This window comes from Zeus faber (genome assembly GCF_960531495.2).
Source record: "Zeus faber genome assembly, chromosome: 11".
Classification (NCBI taxonomy): Eukaryota; Metazoa; Chordata; class Actinopteri; order Zeiformes; family Zeidae; genus Zeus; species Zeus faber.
Genome location: NC_137205.1, coordinates 9077493 through 9099073, shown reverse-complemented (window position 1 = coordinate 9099073; position 21581 = coordinate 9077493). Strand labels below are relative to the sequence as shown.

Below are 21581 nucleotides of genomic sequence, written 5' to 3'. Positions count from 1 at the left end.
AAATAATAGGCAATGAGAATGACATTACATTTTATTTTATTTAATAAAGATCACATTGAAAATTGATTGCATTTATTTTGAAAATAGAATAATTGTGGTTTAAAAGGTGCTTGAATTTAATTTGAACATCCCAGAATGAACCCTGCACCATACACCACACAAACCACATGATTACTCTTGGTCCATCAAGCATTATTATTACATTTTTTTTTTTCTCTTTTTAAATAAGGCCCAATAGTTACATTAAGACGATATTTTTCTGTGTGAGTTGTTCATCGTAGCTAAACGACTGCCATCCAGTGTGAGGTTGGCATCCGGTGGTGCTCAAGCAAAAAAGAAAAAAAAAAATATATATATATATATATATTTTTTTTTTTTAATGTTCTCGTGTCTGTGTTTCTCTGTCCAGTCCGCCATTTGCAAGCTGTCCAAACTGAAGAAACTGTATGTGAACTCCAACAAGCTGGACTTTGATGGGGTTCCATCCGGAGTGGGCAAGCTGGTCAGCCTCACAGAGTTCATGGCCGCAAACAACAACCTGGAGCTCATCCCCGAGGGCCTCTGCAGGTGGCCATCTCTCTCACACACACACACGCACACGCACACGCACACACACACACACACACACACACACACACACACACAGTACATGGTTTGATCGTTTGTATAGTATCCTCAAGTGCTGTTTACTCGTAGTACGTGCTTTCATCTGTAATGAGGTTTGCACAATATTTAAATCAATACCAACAAAGTAAAATCATGGAGAACTATTAGGAATGCACAGATTGTGAAATTCTGGGCCGATATGTTGTTTAATACCAAAGTGGCGATACCGATGTTTCCTAAGTTCCTGTGAATGCAGCATTACTTACAGTTTTCTGAGTTCCCGTAAACGCAGCATTACTTCCTGCTGGGGAGTACTCCAGAATGCAGTGTCCACATCTTCTAAAACTTATCATGGGTGGTGTCGTTCTCTCAGACAGATAAAAAAAAAAATACAAAAAAAATGCTAATGGGGGTCACTTTGGCGGGCATTAATATGTGTGTCTGTGTGGGAAACGCTGGATAAACTTCGGCCCCTGCCATCAGTGAAAATCATTTATTTGCCGATAAGCCGATGGCAGTCAACAAGGAGAATATCAGCCGATACTGATGTACGGCCAATAAATTGGTGCATCCCTGAAGTCTATTAGAATAGAGGTTGAAGTTGTTTCTCCTCTGCTGTGATCAAGGTGTGGTAAGCTGAAGAAGCTTGTGCTGAATAAAAACCGGCTGGTGACGTTGCCCGAGGCCATCCACTTCCTCACTGACCTGGAGGTACGGCCTGGCGCACATCCCAACATGACCGAAACACAACTTACCGATTTCACCTCTGTCAAAGGATATGCATATACTGTGTCGACTGTATATACTGTGTGTATATTAGCGCTGCTCCCCGACTTAAGTTAGTTGTCAGTTCAAGCGATTAGTCGACTAATCGTTGCACGCTTTTGATATTAATTTGAGTATTTAAATGTATTTTTTGGGGGGCTTCAGAAAATGGCTTGAGTTCCAGGGCTGAGAAAGAATGTTATAACTAACATTAACACTGTGCTAAATTACACATAAATACAAAACCTAATAACCAGCCTTTAAACGAATGAAGCAAGCCACCTAGATGAGCACATCTGGTACCTGCAACAGTTAAACATTACATTAGTTAATCTTGTAAGTCCCTCTTATAATTTTATTAATGCACACATTAAATTACTTTTTGACATAATTTGCACTGAAATGTGGCGTGCAGAGGATCGTTCTCTCGGTGTGTCGGTTACCCCTCGTGCTGCAGACTCGCTAAACTCGCTACGTAGAGTTGCCAGGTCTGTGACAAAACCAGCCCAATACAGAATTAAAAATATGTATTGTAAAAAAAACATATATACTTCTTTAAAAGTCCAACAGCATTGCGATCACAACACTTCAAAAGTAGCCCAATTCCAAGGGAAAACCGCACACCTGGTAACCCTGCGCCTTCCTAGTCCACGCCCCCCCGGGTCTTGTGCGCACGGGGCATTTCAAATACCGTTTGGTTATTGAAGAAAATCATTAACGGTTTCAAATGGCTCTTACATATATACACAATATTTATTCTGACTCTTAGACTAGTGAACTTCATGCACGCATGAAGCAAGCCGCCTGTTAATTACACCAGTTAAACATTACATTGGTTAAACTTATTTGACCCTATTATTATTATTTTATCAATGCACACATTTATATTACATATTGACATAATTTGCACTTAAATGTGGCGTACGGAACATCATTTTCCCCTCGGCGTCCCCTCGTGAGGGACCTATTGTCGAGCACATTTTCCAGGTCCGTGGATCCCCCCGCATGTAAATCCCCTGTAAAGCCGGCGGCCCTCACCCTGACCTCGCCACTTCCCGGGGACATGGACTCACTGTGCGTTCCCAGTCCCCGGCCCCGAGGCTCGAGTGCAACACTGCTGTCGAGGCATTTCAAATACGATTTATAATATATAATATATACAATATTTTTTCTGACTTTTAAACTAGTCGACTTTGTACATCCCACACGCATGAAGTGAGCCGCCTGTTAATTACCGGCAACAGCCGCTCCTCGAAAGCTGTTATTATTCTTCTGAATGTGGCGGAAAAACCAGCAAGAAGACTGAAGATTTCTTTTTGTCAACATTATTTTTTTAATTGAAAGCTCTCTAGCGTAAACGGATCCAGCCATATAGGTTTTAAGGTTAATTTTGAAAAGGTGCAGCTCCCATCGACCAAGACTTACGTTTGGTCGACGTGTGTGTGTGTGTGTGTGTGTGTGTGTGTGTGTGTGTGTGTGTGTGTGTGTGTGTGTGTGTGTGTGTGTGTGTGTGTGTGTGTGTGTGTGTGTGTGTGTGTGTGTGTGTGTGTGTGTGTGTGTGTGTGTGTGTGGACCATTTTAGCAAAGCCATAGATAGATATTTAGGCCAAAGACAAATAGGAGCAGTAACTTCGACATGATGGAAATTCGACAATGCCCTCAGTGATGTTTTCTAACGTTGTTGGACGCTCATAATCATAGAATTGCCTGGAAATGACAGTGTTGCTTTATATTATATTTATATACAAGGAACTTTCCTTTAAGCCCGCTTGTCAGATGTATCCCTGTACCTGGACCTGTATCCCAGTTTGTGTTACCTTCTCGCAATCGTTACAACCTGACATAAATCCATTCTGATAACAATAATCTGAAGTAAACACTTGACCTTGAGTGCTAAAGTGGCTTCTATCTAAATGTAATGTTTTTGATACACACAGTACAGTAATGTCTGTAACGCTGCTGCAGGTGCTGGACGTGCGTGATAACCCCAACCTGGTGATGCCTCCCAAGCCAGTGGACAGGACGGCAGAGTGGTACAACATCGACTTCTCCCTGCAGAACCAGCTCCGGCTTGCAGGGGCGTCGCCCGCGACCATAGCAGCTGCTGGGGGAGGTGTGTGTGTGTGTGTGTGTGTGTGTGTGTGTGTGTGTGTGTGTGTGTGTGTGTGTGTGTGTGTGTGTGTGTGTGTGTGTGTGTGTGTGTGTGTGTGTGTGTGTGTGTGTGTGTGTGTGTGTGTGTGTGTGCAGAGATGCGCCAAGGTGGTCCACTAGCTAAACAGCGCTTTCTAAATTATTTTGAACCATAATTCATTCCAACTGAGTACTTTTATTTTTATATCCTATACTAAAACAGTTTTGACCTTAGTCTTTTTATGCCTTTTATTGAGACTGTTGTTTGGTTCTTTAAATGTATATAGTCTATTCTTCTTTAAACAAGCCAATGGTTTATGGCATTTTGTGTTGACAACAAGATTTCTCTTTCCGACCACCCACAACAAACACATTTCCTTAAAAACGGAAAATAAAATTGTCTGTGAACATAAATGAGCTAAGCACTTTTGAGGGTAATTTGACATTTTGATATTTGATATGGCAAGGGGGGTGTATCACTATAACAAATCAAGTTTTAAAGTGTGCGTGTGTCTTCTGTGTGTCCAGGAGCCAGCCCCCGTGACCCCATGGCAAGGAAGATGAGACTGAGGAGGAGGAAGGACTCCTCGCAAGACGACCAGGCGAAGCAGGTGCTGAAGGGCATGAGTGACGTGGCGCAGGAGAAGAAGAACCTGGAGGTAAAGAACGACTGGATCGCTTCGACTAGCGATATACGTGTTGGTATTCTCCCTACGGGTGCTTTATGGTTGGTTTCAAACTTGGGGCCGGGACCCTCTGGTGGGTCACTGTGCAGAGTAAGTGGGTGCAAATGGTGGTGTTGATCGTTATTGTTAACGGTCAGTTTTCTCAGGTTTAGCGGGGGAAAAAAATCATTCAATTCTCAATATATCACATACAATGCAGACTTTCAAGGTCAATCAAATATAGTCCACGGAAGTACATTAAAAATGAGTAGAATATGGTGAATGCAAGAAATGAATATATATTGAGCAGAAACCTCATTACTTTTATTTTATCACTTCACCCGTTGGTCCTGGCATGACGTTTAGGAACCTTTGGGTTATAGTATCATACCTGATCATGGTGCCCAAATCCAAGTTTGAACTATTCCCCCCTCACAGTGAAGAGTCACATAAGAGAAAAAATGGAGGATTTGAGAGAAAAGAGAACTGGAGAAAAAGCTTTTTTCTGTTTTTTATGAAACCACTTTACTGCTGTTATTTTTGGGAACAGGAGAACGGGGACCTGAAGTATGGCGATCTGAAAACACGGCGATGGGACAAGAGTCTGGAGAAGTCAAACCTGGACTACTCTGAGTTCTTCATGGAGGACGTGGGGCAGGTGAGGAGGGTTCTCTGGATCTCTTGTTTAAACCTTGTCACGACCCCCTATATTCTACTCACCGGCTGTCTATAGAAAACCCATTACCCAATTTGTAACCAGTTTTGGTTGTAATGGAGTGTTCTCGCAGTACTTTTTTTTTTTTAATGCCCCACAACATTGCATTTTGGAAACACTGACAGTCACCTATTGTTATTACATCTTGTGAGCTTTTTTTTAGTAGAAGATTTTTGTATGAGTAAGAGGTTTTTTTTGCATGTTATTTTTATCTTATTTATTTTGAAGGCAATCACCCTCCCTTTAGCTTCAAAGTTGCTTCCTGTCATGAGCCAATCAGATTCCTCTTTGCCGATAGAAAATCAATACACAGTCGGGTCGAGTCAGGTGCTTTACTAATCTGCTAAACTCAATATAATTTTGCTGGGGTAACCGAAATCTGGGAAAAGTATGTGGAAGCATTTCTAAACAATGTTGAAGACCATTATATCAGTTTATAATTTTTTATATTCGCCGTTTGATTGTCAGTAGGGGAAAATGGGCCCGATACAACATCCTTCACGGGAGGGGAGGCCTTGCGCACGGTTATACCTGGCTCTACCTGCCAACCTGTTTTGAAAAAGGAGACTGCTCAACAGCATGGATACATTATTATCGTCAAGAAGACATTTTCCAGGGCGGTTCAGTAATGTCCAATGATGCCTCTAGGGAGCGCTTGGGATCAGTCTGAGCATGTTAAACGTGTGAGGGCTGCTGAGACATGAAATGACCCCGTGTCCGTGAGCAAGGCAGTAGGACACCCAGCACAAGGATCTGATGGGTTGTCAGCTATGACGCATGCGTTTGGTGCTTTGTTTATTACATTTCAAGTCAAACTATTATTTATTTTCTATTTTCAGCAATATAAAAACTTCTCTGTCGCCCCTGTTCCCGCCAGGTGCCAGGTGTGACGGTGTGGCAGATAGAGAACTTCATTCCCATGCAGGTGGAAGAAGCTTTCCAGGGCAAGTTCTACGAGGCTGACTGCTACATTATCCTAAAGGTAAACTCATCCAATGATACTGTGACATTACTATTCTACTATGACAAGTAGTACTACATAGTTTTTATTCCCCTTCTACCGGCGCAGACCTTCCTGGACGACAACGGATCCCTGAACTGGCAGATCTTCTACTGGATCGGCCAGAACGCCACACTGGACAAGAAGGCCGGTTCTGCCATCCACTCCGTCAACCTCAGGAACTTCCTCGGCGCAGAGTGCAGGACCATCCGGGAAGAGATGGGAGACGAGAGCGAGGAGTTCAGCGCTGTACGTAGGGGGTTGACACACTCGAAAGACACCTACACTGAAACCCTCTAAACATTCCAAATACATGTTGATTCCTCATCGTGAGTACGAGGCAGCATGTCATGCCCATTTCTGTCTGGATGCAGGTGTTTGATAATGAGATCTCCTACATCGAGGGAGGTACAGCCAGTGGGTTCTACACAGTGGAGGACACGCACTATACCGTCAAGTGAGCTGCCAACGCCTTCATTCGGTTTCTAGCCCATCTCATCCAATTGATTTAGAATTAGAAAGGTTGTTGGTTTTGGTTTTTTTTTTGTTTGTTTTTTTTAAACCCCCCAGTCTTGACTCCACAGCATGTATTTTTTTTCCAGGTTGTACAGAGTTTATGGCAAGAAGAACATCAGGCTGGAGTCTGTACCCCTGAAAGGATCCTCCCTCGACCCACGGTGAGACACACAGACACCCATCCTATTCTCTGACTAGGACACACACAGAGACATTTTACATTTACGTAATTGTGTTTCTAACTGCGTTCTCATGACTTCTCTACCTGGAAGGTATGTCTTCCTGGTGGACACTGGCCTAGAGATCTTTGTGTGGAGGGGAGCCAATGCCACGCTCAGCGGCACCACTAAAGCCAGGTAAGTGTTTTCAACCGGAGTGATGGTGGGTGATGCTGTAGAGCAGTGGTCTTCAACCGGGGGTCCGCGGCGGTATGGAAGGAGGCTGCCAATTATTATCTATACATTTTATAATGTATTTTAGACCCAAAAAAAAAAGAGTAAACTCCAACCATTAACAGTAGACTAGACATAAACACTATATATATATATTTTTCCAGTCATCAGTCGTGTATATAAATAGGTTAATAAGGCATTATAAATATGTTATAGGCTAGGCTTAAAATGCAACAACATTTTATTAAAAAAAAAAAATCTAGGGGGTCCCTGCTGTGTTTCTCCATCTACCATGGGTTCATTGGGCTGAAAAAGGTTGAAGACCCCTGCTGTACAGTACAGATTTACATAACCATATCACCAGGGGACTATGGTGCAGTACAATCACTGAGCAAGTGCATTGACAAATCAACGATTGGATGTGCCAGAATTGTCTCCAATTAAACAAAAACAAAACTGAAGTCATTGATTTGGAACCAAGGAAGAAACAAAGTCAGCGCTCAGATTCAATCGGTAATGTTAAAAAGCACAAACCAAGCAAGAAACATTGGTGTAGTCATGGAGTAGGACCTAAATTTCAACAGCCACATTAAAACAATTACAAAGTCAGCCTAATATCACCTTAAGAACATGTCAAGGATTAAAGGACTTATGTCTCAGCAGAATTTGGGAAAACTTGTCCATGCATTCATGTTTAGTAGACTAGACCACTGCAACAGTATCTTTACAGGTCTCCTTAAAAAATCAGACCGCTGCAAGTGATTCAGAACGCTGCTGCTCGAGTCCTCACTAAGACCAAGAAATTAGATCATATCACTCCACTTCTCAGATCTTTACACTGGATTCATGTCCATCAAAGAACTGATTTCAAAATAGTACTGTTGGTTTATAAAGCACAGAATGGTTTAGGGCCAAAAAACATTTCTGATCTTCTGCTACGTTGTGAACCATCCGGACATCTCAGGTCGTCTGGGGGAGAAGAAAGACAGCCTCTACGTGGCCTCCCCTACAAGTAGCTAAGAGTAGTTGCAAGGTTGCATGCTCCTAAGCGAAACCAATGTCTTCACAACGTCCGCAGACCGCAGCGCTAGCGTTAGCGCTACTTCAGCTCAACGTCAAAGGCCTCACCATCGCCAAGACCCATATCCTTAAGGTCGTCTGGGACGGGTCTGCTTGCTGTCCCCAGAGTCAAAACTAGACATGTAGGAGCAGCGTTCAGTTTTTATGCACTACATACAGTATCTGTAACAAACTTCCAGAAACTCTCACTTCTTTTAAATGAAGGCTGAAGACTTTTATGTTTGCCGCTGCCTTTTACTAAACTAAAATATTCTTTTCTTCAGTCACTTTTACTTGATCTTATGCATTCTATTTCTTAACTTAATAATGTGTTCTTCCTTTTAGATTGTTTCTTTTGCACTTCGCATTCTATGTATTCTATCTTTTAACTTTATGCATTCTATGTCCTTTAATAATGTGTTTCTTGGCACTTTGTCTTCATGCTTTTTATTTTTTATGTAAAGCACTTTGAATTGCCTTGTTAAAATGTGCTATCCAAATCAACTTGCCTGCCTACAGCAATATAAAATTACATTGGTTACATTCTGACTTCAAACAGAAAGAGCCTCTACAGCCATCTGGCATCCCTGAAAAGCACTCATTTGTTTTTTAACATATTAAGACAAATAGCTTAAAAACTCAAGACACATAGTTCTGAAACTGGTTTTACAAGGGTCCATTCCCGCTCACTCATGCTCTAGATGCTACGTATTTGGGATTAAACTTAGAGAGAGTTTGGAGAGGAGTGTATTTTGGCCCTTCTCAGCCCTTAGGATCAGGGGTGCTATAAAACTTCCCTTAGAAAGTGAAATCCCTTTGCGATGAACTGTGATTTAGGGCTACACAAATAAACTTGACTCAAGCTTATGCACGTGTGTGTTTCTGTGGTCCAGGCTGTTCGCTGAGAAAATCAACAAGAACGAGCGCAAGGGGAAGGCGGAGATCAGCACCCTGACCCAGAGCCAAGAGCCCCCCGGCTTCTGGGAGACCCTGGGGGGCCAGCCGGAGGAGATCAAGAAGCACGTGCCTAATGACTTCTCCCCCGTCAGGCCTAAACTCTACAAGGTGAAACCTTAACCTTAACATTGTTATTTTTAAAGCAATATTTAAAATGAATAACACCTAGTCCATGAGAACATTCTGTATTTAGGAATCATCGTGGCAATGATAAAATGTGGTGGCAAACAAAGAAATGCTGATACTTCTCATTTTTATCTCCCGTCTACAGTAACGATCCTTCACCGTATCTTTAAATAAGTGAACATATCCCAATTAGTTCACTCAATTTCTGTCAAACTACTGTACATTTTTTAATAGTCTGGCATATTACGCATGTGATATGTGGCTAATAAATACACAACCAAGGTGGAAAACATTTATTTCGAAGTTAGCAATGTTGTAAATGTTTCTTGTTCAGTTAGTTCAATATGAGAAATACCTGATGGCTAAAAGTGATTAGAAAAAACATGGCTATTCAAAAACTGTAATAAAATAAAACTATATGAGTAATATCCAAAAATACAGGTTTAATTTAACCACCACCTCAACAAAATGTAGTTGCATAGCCCTGTCTTAAAGTGTGTGTGTGTGTGTGTGTGTGTGTGTGTGTGTGTGTGTGTGTGTGTGTGTGTGTGTGTGTGTGTGTGTGTGTATGTGTGTGTGTGTGTGTGTGTGTGTGTGTGTGTGTGTGTGTGTGTGTGTGTGTGTGTAGGTGGGACTGGGTCTGGGCTACCTGGAGCTGCCTCAGATCAACTACAAGCTGTCCGTGGAGCACAAGGACCGCAAGGTCAAACTGGACATGCAGCCCGAGCTCAGGCTGGTACGTTCTATCCGACCGCTAAATGCAAAGTTTTTAAAGCTTCGTATCCCATCCCGTTCTATTTCAGTCTAATGTGTTCCTGCCTCTTCCCTCGCAGCTGCAGTCACTGCTGGACACCAAGTGCGTCTACATCCTCGACTGCTGGTCGGACGTGTTCATCTGGATCGGCAGGAAATCGCCGCGCCTGGTGCGGGCCGCCGCCCTCAAACTGGGCCAGGAGATCTGCTCCATGCTGCACCGGCCCAAACACGCCTGCGTCACACGCAACCTGGAGGGCAGCGAGTGCCAGGTACCTGCCCGCCAGGATACACCTGCACTAATACTGCAAGTTACACTCACACAGCACATAGGTTTAGTACATGTTGTGCCAAATTTGATGATGAGACTGAAAATATCAACTTGAAGAGAATTTTGTGCTATCAATCATCAACTAGATCCTATACCTGCGTGAAGGCTTATTATACTGTTTTTTTAGGGGGGGGCAGCAATGTATTTAGAGAGAGCCTTTCCTCCCCTCTGAAATAGATATACCTTACTTGAATTATGGGAGGACATCTGACGCAGCAGGAGGAAGCTGTAAATGTTTTTTGTTTATTGTAATTACTTCTCGTCAATGTGTTGTTCAGAATCTATTAAATGGGTGAAAAAATAGCTTTGTAAATCCTTACTGAGTACATTGATTTGAATCTCTCTCGCTCTAGGTGTTCAAGTCTAAATTCAAGAACTGGGATGACGTGCTGAACGTGGATTACACCAGAGCAGCCGAGACTGTACAACAGAAAGACAACCTGCAGGGCAAGGTTAGACGTTATTCGACGTGTGTGTCTGTGTTGGCATTCGAAAATGGACAGTGTAAAATTGTTAAATCTCATCATTGAGATTGATTGTCGCTGCTAAGTTCTTAGGTATCATAAGTACTTTACCAGACACTTTGTTCCTCCTCTCCTCGCTCCAGGTGAAGAAGGATGCAGTGCAGAAGGACCAGATGAAGGCTGACCTCACAGCACTGTTCCTCCCCAGGCAGCCTCCCATGCCCCTCACTGAGGTAAAGTGAACGCACTGAGTTGAAATCTTAAGACTGAATGAGAGGGAGGGAGAGATGTGAGTGACCTTGTTCCCCCAACGCAGGCGGAGCAGATGATGGAGGAGTGGAACGAGGATCTGGATGGAATGGAGGGATTTGTGTTAGAGGGGAAGAAGTTTGCACGTCTGCCGGAGGAGGAGTTTGGACACTTCTTCACACAGGACTGCTATGTCTTCCTGTGCAGGTGTGTGTGCCTGCATGTGTGCATGCGTGTGTGTGCACGTTGGGGCAATTGGGATTTAAGTGTAAATGTGTGTCTTTTAGAATGAACTAATTGTGCATTTTCAATTTGGGCTAATTCAATATGTCTGGTTGGTAATGTTCACTTATGAATACATTACACATAGAGTTGACTTTTAATTTGGTATTAATGGGTTGGGGATAATGTCATGTTATATACTTTATTACATACTTAACTTTATATTCCTAACATTATAGTTCTGAATAAATAGTAAATAACTATTTTAATATTCTTATAAGTAATATCTTATTGAGTTATCTTTTAAGTTATCTTTTTTTATTTTAAGATTCTAAACAATACATAGTGTCTATAGTGTCGCATTTCTAGTTTTTACAAGTTAAAGTAAACAATTTTCAAGCAAAAACCAATCTTCAAAGCATATACTGTATACACATTGTGTGTGTGTGTGTGTGTGTGTGTGTGTGTGTGTGTGTGTGTGTGTGTGTGTGTGTGTGTGTGTGTGTGTGTGTGTGTGTGTGTGTGTGTGTGTGTGTGTGTGTGTGTGTGTGTGTGGGGTATCCATTTTGTACAAATGCATAAAAGTATATATGAAAGCATTAAAAAAAAAAAAAAGTGCACTATGTACCTTATTACAAAATTGTCCTCATAGGTACTGGGTACCCGTGGAATACGAGGATGAGGACAAGGAGAAGAAGGAAGGAGGCGGGCGGTCCGCTGGGGGGGAGGAGGAGGAGGAGGAGAGGCAGGCCGAGGAAGACTTCCAGTGTGTGGTGTACTTCTGGCAGGGCCGGCAGGCCTCCAACATGGGCTGGCTCACCTTCACCTTCTCCCTGCAGAAGAAGTTTGAGAGCCTCTTCCCCGGCAAACTGGAGGTAGGTGGACACACACACACACACACTGGAAACATGCCGAACGCAGATACATAGACGTAGGGATTGCCACTTTAAGGAACCCACAGGTCATTACTAAAATCTCCTCATGTCTGGCACCTTTCACAACCTTTTGAGGGGATCTGCAATTATGCAAATTGACTGACTTTGTCAGGCATAACCACTTCCTCCGTTCTAGATCCGCCAAAACGTTTGTAAAAAATGTTGTTCTTGTTCTTTGAAAGATCTAGAGCTTGCAGGCTTTGTAGTTGTAACTCAGTCAGTCAGTCATTAAACTTTAATTGCTGAGACGTCTGTTATATGTTGCTCGTTTCTTTCTTTGTTTGTTTGTTTTTTGGGTTGGGGTTAGCTTTGGGGTTACCATTGAGGTCGGGGGTTAGGGTTGGTGTTGGCGTTGAGGTCGGAGTTAGGGTTAGCGTTGGGGTTGAGATCGGAGTTAGCGTTGGGGTTACCCTGGATGCCCCTCCCCACCCCATGACTGTGTGTGTGTGTGTGTGTGTGTGTGTGTGTGTGTGTGTGTGTGTGTGTGTGTGTGTGTGTGTGTGTGTGTGTGTGTGTGTGTGTGTGTGTGTGTGTGTGTTGCAGGTGGTACGTATGACCCAGCAGCAGGAGAACCTCAAGTTCCTATCCCACTTCAAGAGGAGGTTCATCATCCACAAGGGCAAGAGGAAACAGAAAGCCGACTCCGCCCAACCCTCCCTCTACCACATCCGCACCAACGGCAGCGCGCTCTGCACTAGGTGGGACCACACACACACCAGCAACAGACCAATATATTCAGCTTCGGTATTTTTGGGTAAGTGTTGTCTAAATGGAATCTGGCCCCTCTGTTCCAGGACGATTCAGATTGGAACGGACTCGAGCAACCTCAACTCTGAGTTCTGCTTCATACTCAAGGTGAGGAGGAGGGGTTACATTACCAGTCCACCCCTCTATTGGTTCCCACTGGACACACACACAGTGGTTTTGTAACCCTCTGTGTGTGTTTTCTCACCACAGGTACCGTTTGAGAGTACAGACAACCAGGGCATCGTCTACACCTGGGTGGGTCGGGCGGCGGACCCCGACGAAGCCAAGCTGGCCGAGGACATCATGAACAAAATGTTCGACGACACCTACAGCAAGCAGGTAGGAGGCTGGGATGCAGTGGGACCACGTCGAGGCGTCTCCTCTCCCCCGAGCTGACCGTGGTTCCGTCTCCTAGGTGATCAATGAGGGGGAGGAGCCAGAGAACTTCTTCTGGGTGGGGATCGGCTCGCAGAGGCCTTACGACGAGGACGCGGACTACATGAAATACGCCCGGCTCTTCAGGTGAGCAGCTTGGAGAGTTTTACTTCATTTCGAGCTTGAGTTCTTACTTTGCCATCATCTGTCTCCAGACGACAACACTGAATAAAGCTGAAAGCCCCTTTTAACCAACCAAGTCTCAACTTGGCCTTGACAGGCTCTGACTCAGGCACCCGTCATAAGCCCCGCCCCCCGTTATATATATCACTTGTAATACTGGCTCTTTGCTTGCTCTCGCCAGTCCTTTTGCGTTAACTGCTCGAGTCTGCTGCTGGAAGTCGTCCGCCATTGGGCCAACATCTTTGGTTCCCTCCCCGGTCGCCCCTGTACTGCCGAAAGGCCTTCCAGCATCTTGGGGCAGGGCGAAGAAGAGGAATTGGCTCTCCCATCCTCTGGCCATGTTTCGGGGCCACACTCCTCGCCTCTCTTGATCCCCTTCAGCCACTGTGCCGGGTGGATCTGGAGGAGTTAACCATGCACCAGGAGTTGCGTGACTTCCACGCAGCCCAGTGGGGCTCCGAGGAGGAGGGGGAAGGAGAGGAGCCAGGTGAGAAGGCACAAGGTGCGACTCACAAAGCGTCCTAGGGGCCTTTCCGTCAGTAGCTGCTGCGCCTCCTGGAGCAGGCTGTGGCAAAGCTGGTGATCCCGTGGGCAGACCCCGAGTACCTTGCTCTCTCCATGCTGGCAGGGGTGTATTTTACGGAGGCTGGGGATCAGCCTCCCCGCCCAGGTCACGTCCTGGTCCTGGAGGATTTTACAAAGGAGGTGAGGTCGTCTTGGGGTGCCCCTTTAGAACACGCGCTCCCCCATCCAGGCGTTCAGTCTCCGAAACCTGGACACGAGCTCTCCCTTACCACGGAAAAGCCTCAGCTACTGTCATGTTGTGTAGGCTGACGGTGAATCGGGCTGAAAAGTCCTGCAAGGGCGCAGGCCCTGCTTAATAATGTCTGCCTGCTTCAGACTTACCAGGCCAGGCTCCTATGGGAGCTGGGTGGGAGGCCAACCCTGAAACCTACTGTATGTGGAACTGCGCAAGGCCACCGACTTTTGCCTCACGATTGCCAAGGGTGCGGCACAAGACGCAGGGTGTATGATGGGGTTTTTGGTGGTTATGCAGCGCCACCTGTGGTTGAACCTGTTAGATTTCAGAGAAGGAAAAGGCCAGGCTCCTGGATGCTCCGGCGAAGGTGGCGTGCCTATTTGGGCCAATTGTGGACTCCATGAGGACCCACAAGTTTGAGCGGTGGCAGAAGGAGCGGGTGGCATTGAGGAGCTTCATGCCCTGACGGAGCATGTAGCTAAGTGGCAGGTGATGAGAATAAGGTGTGCGGAATGGGAAGCAAAGAGTTTTTGACTGTCACCATGTCATTGTGTGAGCGTGGGTATGAGAAAGCTGAATTGAAATGCTATTTGAATATGGACAATGATGTTATCGTCCTATGCTATAGTGAGTAGCCTATGTTTTTGCCGAACTGTGAATAAATGGATCGCTGAATCCAAAGATATACAGCACACGTCCGAAACAAGTTCACCCCGTTCGCCCCTCAGTGGCTTATTTATGTATTTGTTTTGTTGAAAGTCACAACACGCATTCTACTAGGGGTGTGGCTACCTCGTGAGCGCTGTAACAAGGGGTTTTGGTCAAGGTCAGCTCAGCTGTATGAGGAATCCTCACCCACAAGCATTGCGGTGGGTATGGGGGCTGGTAATATAATTTACCTCTGCACCCTATGAATGGGTTCTTATACAGTATGCTGGGATTGGGGTTTGAGGTCACATCTGCTATTTGGTCCTTGGCTCCTACCTGGAGCCCGGGTTCTATATCTCTGCCTTTGGGGGCTTGCGTAGGACATATCGGTTCTGACCTTGAGGTCAGTGAGGGTTGGGAGTATACAATATGGTATGGTAAGAACTCAAGTTCGAAATGAAGTAACACGTTTGGCTTGTGTTACAACCCTGCTTTTACGAATGAAGAACAAGAGTCCTTACCGGTAGCCTCACTGACCAACTTGCTCAAGAGCTGAATAGGACAGGGGATGTATGACAGGCGGTGACCCAGTATACAGTGTATATACTGGGGGGCAGGCCTTATGATGGGTGTCCGAGTGGCCCAATCACAGCCTGTCAGGGCCAAGTAGAGACTTGTTTGGTTAAAAAGGGCTTTCAGCTTTATTCAGTGGAGCTGTCTGGAGACAGCTTAAGGCATAGTAAGAACTCTTGTTCTTGATTCCCAAAACGGGCGTTGTAGCACAACCCAAACCTTCTAACCTGCGGGGTTGAAATCGGTGTAATTGAATATTTGTAGAAGATACATTTATTTTTCATATGGTCACACCCTAATTGGTTTTCTTCAATGAAATGAATAAATGGAAACTATAACCTGCCACGGATGCGATAGACATGGAGATCAACGGCCCCCTGCTAAAGAGCATGATGGTGCTTCATAATATCTGCATTAGATTAACATCTGTATGACTTTGCATATGAATAAATGCGTTTTTTCGCCAGGTGTTCTAATGAGAAGGGTTACTTCTCGGTGTCGGAAAAATGCTCTGACTTCTGCCAGGACGACCTGGCGGACGATGATATCATGCTGCTGGACAACGGAAAGGAGGTCAGTGGGCAGGCTGTTGTTATTATCAATACCCTAAAATGAGTATTCATAGTACATAAAATGTATTTTGTCAAGCTTTTTCTTTTTTAGCCCATTTATAAAATATGACAGAGCAGTATTTCTGAAGGGTATATTTTTTCCATGCTAATGTAAAGCATTTATTGTTCAAAAATGCAATAATTCCTGTGTCACAATGTTGAAATCCCTAAACAATCAAATGCTATCACAAGATGACTTTTAGCTCAGTGTGTGGCTCAGTGTTTAGGGAAATGGAACACAATACTCTTCAGAAATACAAAGGATTTGGCAACAGGAACTTGTTTTACTGTGATTTTGACAGACTGCCGCTCCCCCTAGTGGTCGCTCTGATTTTTCTCTTCGTCCCTCCTGTTCTCCCAGGTGTACATGTGGGTTGGCACTCAAACCAGTCAGGTGGAAATCAAACTCAGTCTCAAAGCCTGCCAGGTGAGCATGTGTGCCGTGCAATCTTCACAAAATGTTTTTAGGTGGTAATATACCTTGACTCAAATAATGCCCAATGTCAGAATCTGGAACACAGATTTAACCAAACAAATACAACTGTGTAAGTGATTAAAACCAATATTTAAATTGTTTGAAATTTTAAATCTCATTTTTTGCATGTATGCATTTAACTTACATACTCATAGTACACCAAAAATATATTTGGTTTATAACTGAGGCTTGAACATTGCCGAAGATAGTTCTACAAGTTAATGACCATGTTTTAATTAGTTGGATCATTTAAATACATACGTAAGTCGGAACAACTTGTATGATAGAGCTTTAGGTCTACATATAGAATTCTATGATGTTATATTATTATTTATATCATACAGGTACTCCTCACTTATCAACCTACCTGTTTAACGTTGGGACTTACCACCAGCTCTCTGACCAGTCTGCATTGTGCGCTGCGTGCACGTTGTCTCAGCGTCAAGCATCTCATCGTGCATCACCCTTTATACACTATATATACAATATAACCTATATACTCTATATACACTATGTACACTATATACACTCTATATACACAATATACACTATATAGACGATATATACACTATATATACTATATAACCTATATACACTATGTATACTATATACACTCTATATACACAATATACACTATATAGACGATATATACACTATATACACTATATACACAATGTATACTATATACACTTTATATAATAAATACTATATATACAATATACACAATATACACTATATATACTATATACACGATGTAAACTATATACACTTTATATAAAATATACAATATATACTATATACACTATATACACTGTATAAACTATATATACTATATATAGTATAAACATTGTATACATCTCATCTCCTCACCGTTCTCAGTTTCGTTCCCTGTCTGTCAGTATTTACTACACTAGCGTTCTCAATGGCCACGCCCCCTTACCGTGTGGTTACACGGGTCCTCTCTTATCCACCAGTTCACTTAACAACCTGGTTGTAGGAACGAAACTCGGTTGTTAAGTGAGGAGCACCTGTATATTATAGGAGACTATTTTTTATTTTATTTCAGTTTTTTTAGGTTATATATTTTGTTGTTTATTATTAGGTTTAGTGTATATTGCCAAATTTTATTGTGTATAGTTAACTGTTATTGTATATTTCCACATTTTCCTGCTTGTTTTTATTATATCTTATTTTATTCCATTGCTTTATGATTGTCGCCTATTTTTATTATGTCAGCTGCTCCATCTGTCTGTCTACCCCTATTTATGATGGAACCTAGTGAAAGAGAGAAGCCTGTCGTAGCTTCCGCGCCCCGGGAGCGTTTCCAACATGGCTGCCGACCTTAACGCCAACCTCCCTCCGCAGGTCTACATCCAGCACATGCGCTCCAAGGACGGGCAGCAGCCCCGCAAGCTGCGTCTGGTCCGCAAGGGGAACGAGCCGCACTGCTTCATGCGCTGCTTCCATGCCTGGGGGGCCTTCAAGACGCCGCCCGCATAGACCCCACACACACACACACACACACACACAAAAATACGCATTTAAGCCTAAAATTTAAATCCCCCATAATACACCCGGACTTACAGTCCAGAGGGGTTTTTGTTTTCCCTACTTCAGTCAACTCCATTTTGACCAAACAGCACCTTCCTTCTATTTTGCCTCCGTAACTACTTCTCGACAAAAAAAGGCCCCCGGAGCGGAGCTTTTTTTTTCCTTTCGGAGCAGTGGGTCTGAGAACAGTTTTTAAAAAGAGAGAGCGAGAGAGATACAGCACAGATATATGTTTTGTTTATGCGACTGGTCTGATGTGTACAGATGTTTTCTAAAGAGCAGCCGGGCGCCGGACTGAAGTTTTCAAATCACTGATTCGTCTTTATCGTCTCGGAGAGCTTGACCACCAAGCAGCACTATGGATGGATGTTTGTTTTTCTGAGGAACGTGTGTTGCTGTATTTTTACTTGTTCTTTTACTCGCGCGTTGGGAGTCTGCTTTCAAACTCATCCGCGATGTTTTCTGCTGCTCTGAGATGGGATTCCGAAAGGCACGCGAGGCTTATAATGAGCTCTTAGTGACGTTTAAAAGTGCAAACAGATGTTGGAAGAAATTGAGCATGAATGTTACCCGGTATTTAAATAGCTTTATCCCCCCCGTCTAGAAGGACCTGTCGGGGTATTTTCCACAAATGATGGCACAATAAACAAGTGTGCAATCTCAATTTCGGAATCAAATTAATACTTAATTTTTTGTGTTTGTTTTAGTCTGAATGGGAGATCTTGTGTATCATTATGAGAGACATCCGGTCGGATCTGAAGGTGCCTCTGGTGCCTTCAGATCTCAGCATGTCTGTTACTGTTTCATTATGACCCTCATCTCGCTTTGCAACCTGCTGCAGTGACGGCGTAAAGCTCTGTCCAAGCACCAAGACACACACTGTATTTATCAACAGCGTTTATTTAGTTTCTCTATTGTGTTGTGACTTGTCTGCCTGTTTGCTGAGTCCCCTCCCCTCCACACACACACCAGTGTTTGCGATAACGTGCACACGCTCCCGATGCCACCCGCAGATGCTTTATTTATGTATTTTATATGAAAATAAAGTCACGTCAATACGATGCTTTGTGGTTCTCAGCGTTTTTATAATTACAGGAAAATAACAGGCAAACTATCTAATGAATTGTTGAATTATTCTGTGTTTTTGGGCTTATGACCAGTGCGGGAGAAGAGACAGGGGCTGTTGAACGGTCTTCTGGAGGAAATTCCTAGAAGCCTCTGCTTCGGGTTTCACCACCTTCCATCCCATAGATCTCTGTAAGGGCTAAAGATTAAAGGTCATGACCAAAGTTCAGTCCGGTTCTTGGATCATTTTCCCACTTAGATCTGTCAGTGACAACCAAAATAAAGTTATTTATTGTATGAATATTGTAAGTTTATATTCATAGTTTCACTAAAAACAGGGCCAGTGTGCAGGAGGCATATTCTCAGAATTAAGGTACTTTTAATTTTTGAGTCTTGGTAAAAAAAAAAAAAATAATAATCTGGTGCCTCAAGTGGGTAAACAGTGTTTTAATGCCACAGGCTAAAAATATTCAATACTCGCAATCAACACTTTTGAAGATAGAACACCAAAGCCCGATAGAGAGAGTAAATACTTTTATTGACATTCACCGTTCTCCATCAGCAAAATGCTAAACGACTTCAATTAAAACTCTAGACAAGAAAAAATAACAAAAATACACGGTAAAAACAAGTTCAACATGGGCCTGGAATCATAAAGGAAATTTGAAAAGAGGAAAAGATTTAGTGTTATAATGGGATGTAACAATAAAATAAAAAAATATGTAAAATGATGTCAGCTGTAGCGTGGAAGGGTTAATTATGTGTCAAAAGGATGTTTAAAAAAAAAAAAAAGTCATTTCATTATTACTATCTTTTTGAGTTACATTAGTAGTGAGGTCCCTTTTTATCTTACATGAGGTGATAAAAAAAAAAAAAAGAAATTGTGCTTAATACTGAGCGGTTGCCAGGCTACGTAGCGACAGGTTTGAGGGTCTAAGAAGTTAGTTGGCATAATAGTAAACCTGTCTCGTTCCTAATTTCAAGGCTGTAAACCTAGATGTATATATACTTTTGCTTTATTTTTATAATTATTTTTTTTTACACAGTAAAAGTTAGAAGAGAAATCGAAGACCAAGCGCTCCCTCTTAGCACCGCTTCACAGAAACCGTAGCAGCCACTTAGGTGCACCATCTTTTCCCACTTTACACTTTTCTTTCAGACGGACTTTTGAAAACAAGGTTGGGGGGGCAAAATAAATCCCTCGGGGTCATTTCCAAAGCCAAAAGAGCTGGAAGCAGCTTCTGTTTGAGCTGCATTGAAATATCTGCTCCGCATCCTCACCGGCAGCCTTCGCCCAACACCAAAATAAATTCATTCGTCTCTAGTGGTTTCATCATCGACGCCCAACTTCCTTCCTTCCTTCCTTCCGGCCAATGGGACCATGGTGTTACGGAGGGCGGGGGCAGCTTCTTTAGCTGATGGGGAACCCATGAATGGCCGTCGTACCGTACAACTTAGTCACGGCAGGCGTCGTACCGTCGGCTCTCCTCGCCTCCTGTCCACTTCACATCTTCTCTTTTAAAGACCGAGAACAGATCCCCCCCGTCGCCACGCCTCCACTCGGGCGTTCAGCTGCGTTCACCTGAGGCTCCTGCAGACACGCGCCGCCATCTTTAAGACCCCCGCCACCGCACGGCCTGGTGGTGGCCTCCTGTCCCTCCACCCAAGAGCTCCTGGTTGGATAACAGACTAAGCTTCATTTCCGCCGTAGTCATCTTGCTTCGCCGTTGGATGATCACGTCTAGCGCGGTCGTGGAGATTCCAGGGTTAAACAAGTCGGACGCGGTGCTCCTGTGCCGAGAGAACGTCTTGAACAACCATTTTTTTTAAATTTTTTTTTTTTTTTTTGAGAGCGCAGGCCCTTGCGCCGGTCGTCGGTGGAAGGGCCACTGAATCCCAAACCCAACGGGCAAATCAACTGCCCCGTTTCACACCTCGGGGATGGAAACGCTGCCAACACTCGAGATCTTCAAAACATAGAGAGAGTCTAGCTCTCTGCAAAACTCCACCGTGCTCCCTTCCCCCCGCGCGCTGCTACAGATTCACAGTTCATAACGCTGGTTTTGCCGCGGCGTGCCTCACAGGGTCCGCCGCTGTGCATTTTTTTGTGTCCTATTCTCCCGGTGATGTTAAAATGCACCGATTCCAGTTCAAGCTGAGTGCCGGTTACAAACGCACACAAAGAAACTGTCTGTGGCTTCTGTTAATACAAAGAGAAAACACCAAAAAACGCCCCCGGTACCTCCCCCCGACCGGGAGATGCTGCCAATTGTCGGCCCCGATTGGCTGAAGGCCTGTGGAGGGTGTGGTTGCCATGGATATCCACAACCTCCATCACAAAGGACACAAAGTCTATTTTAGTAGCGGAGGCTCCTGTTCCATCCGGAACCTTCCACCAGGTTGTGCAGAGATCGTGTCTCCGGGCTGAAGCCACGTCTTGTTACAAGTGGTTACATTAAAAAAACAAACAAAAAAAAAAACCCGTGAGAGGTTCCTCAAACCAGGAGTTCACATTTTCTCCATCTAATCCTCTGTCCTCACAACCTTGGAGCCGTCCTCACGCGGAGAAGCCCTCGCAGTCTGCTGGAAGGGGGGAGGGTGGGGGGCTCTGCGGTGGGTGGAGTGGGGTACGGAGCCAGAGTTGTGGGACGTCCATCGTTCTGTCCGTGGCTTGTCGGTTTCCCAGCGCCACCGTGTCACTTCAACCA

The 21581-nt window shown here is 44.0% G+C and overlaps 2 protein-coding genes across 2 annotated transcripts in view; one reads left to right on the top strand and one right to left on the bottom strand.

The window, feature by feature from the left end:
* flii (FLII actin remodeling protein) overlaps positions 1 to 18869 on the top strand; it is a 32900-nt gene extending 14031 nt beyond the window's left edge. Inside the window, exons 8-31 of the mRNA XM_080009465.1 lie at positions 410 to 567; positions 1233 to 1317; positions 3337 to 3484; positions 4030 to 4160; positions 4717 to 4824; positions 5759 to 5863; positions 5951 to 6130; positions 6256 to 6338; positions 6484 to 6558; positions 6670 to 6753; positions 8742 to 8913; positions 9560 to 9667; positions 9765 to 9956; positions 10369 to 10467; positions 10623 to 10712; positions 10796 to 10935; positions 11603 to 11825; positions 12429 to 12583; positions 12680 to 12740; positions 12843 to 12971; positions 13048 to 13154; positions 15639 to 15744; positions 16144 to 16209; positions 17623 to 18869. Coding sequence (XP_079865591.1) covers positions 410 to 567; positions 1233 to 1317; positions 3337 to 3484; positions 4030 to 4160; positions 4717 to 4824; positions 5759 to 5863; positions 5951 to 6130; positions 6256 to 6338; positions 6484 to 6558; positions 6670 to 6753; positions 8742 to 8913; positions 9560 to 9667; positions 9765 to 9956; positions 10369 to 10467; positions 10623 to 10712; positions 10796 to 10935; positions 11603 to 11825; positions 12429 to 12583; positions 12680 to 12740; positions 12843 to 12971; positions 13048 to 13154; positions 15639 to 15744; positions 16144 to 16209; positions 17623 to 17757 — 2940 coding nt within the window. The 3' untranslated portion in view covers positions 17758 to 18869. The remainder of the gene's footprint in view (positions 1 to 409; positions 568 to 1232; positions 1318 to 3336; positions 3485 to 4029; positions 4161 to 4716; positions 4825 to 5758; positions 5864 to 5950; positions 6131 to 6255; positions 6339 to 6483; positions 6559 to 6669; positions 6754 to 8741; positions 8914 to 9559; positions 9668 to 9764; positions 9957 to 10368; positions 10468 to 10622; positions 10713 to 10795; positions 10936 to 11602; positions 11826 to 12428; positions 12584 to 12679; positions 12741 to 12842; positions 12972 to 13047; positions 13155 to 15638; positions 15745 to 16143; positions 16210 to 17622) is intronic.
* A 555-nt stretch (positions 18870 to 19424) lies between these two features.
* llgl1 (LLGL scribble cell polarity complex component 1) overlaps positions 19425 to 21581 on the bottom strand; it is a 44340-nt gene continuing 42183 nt past the window's right edge. The window contains exon 24 of the mRNA XM_080009467.1: positions 19425 to 21581. The gene's annotated coding sequence lies outside the window, so the exon portion shown is untranslated.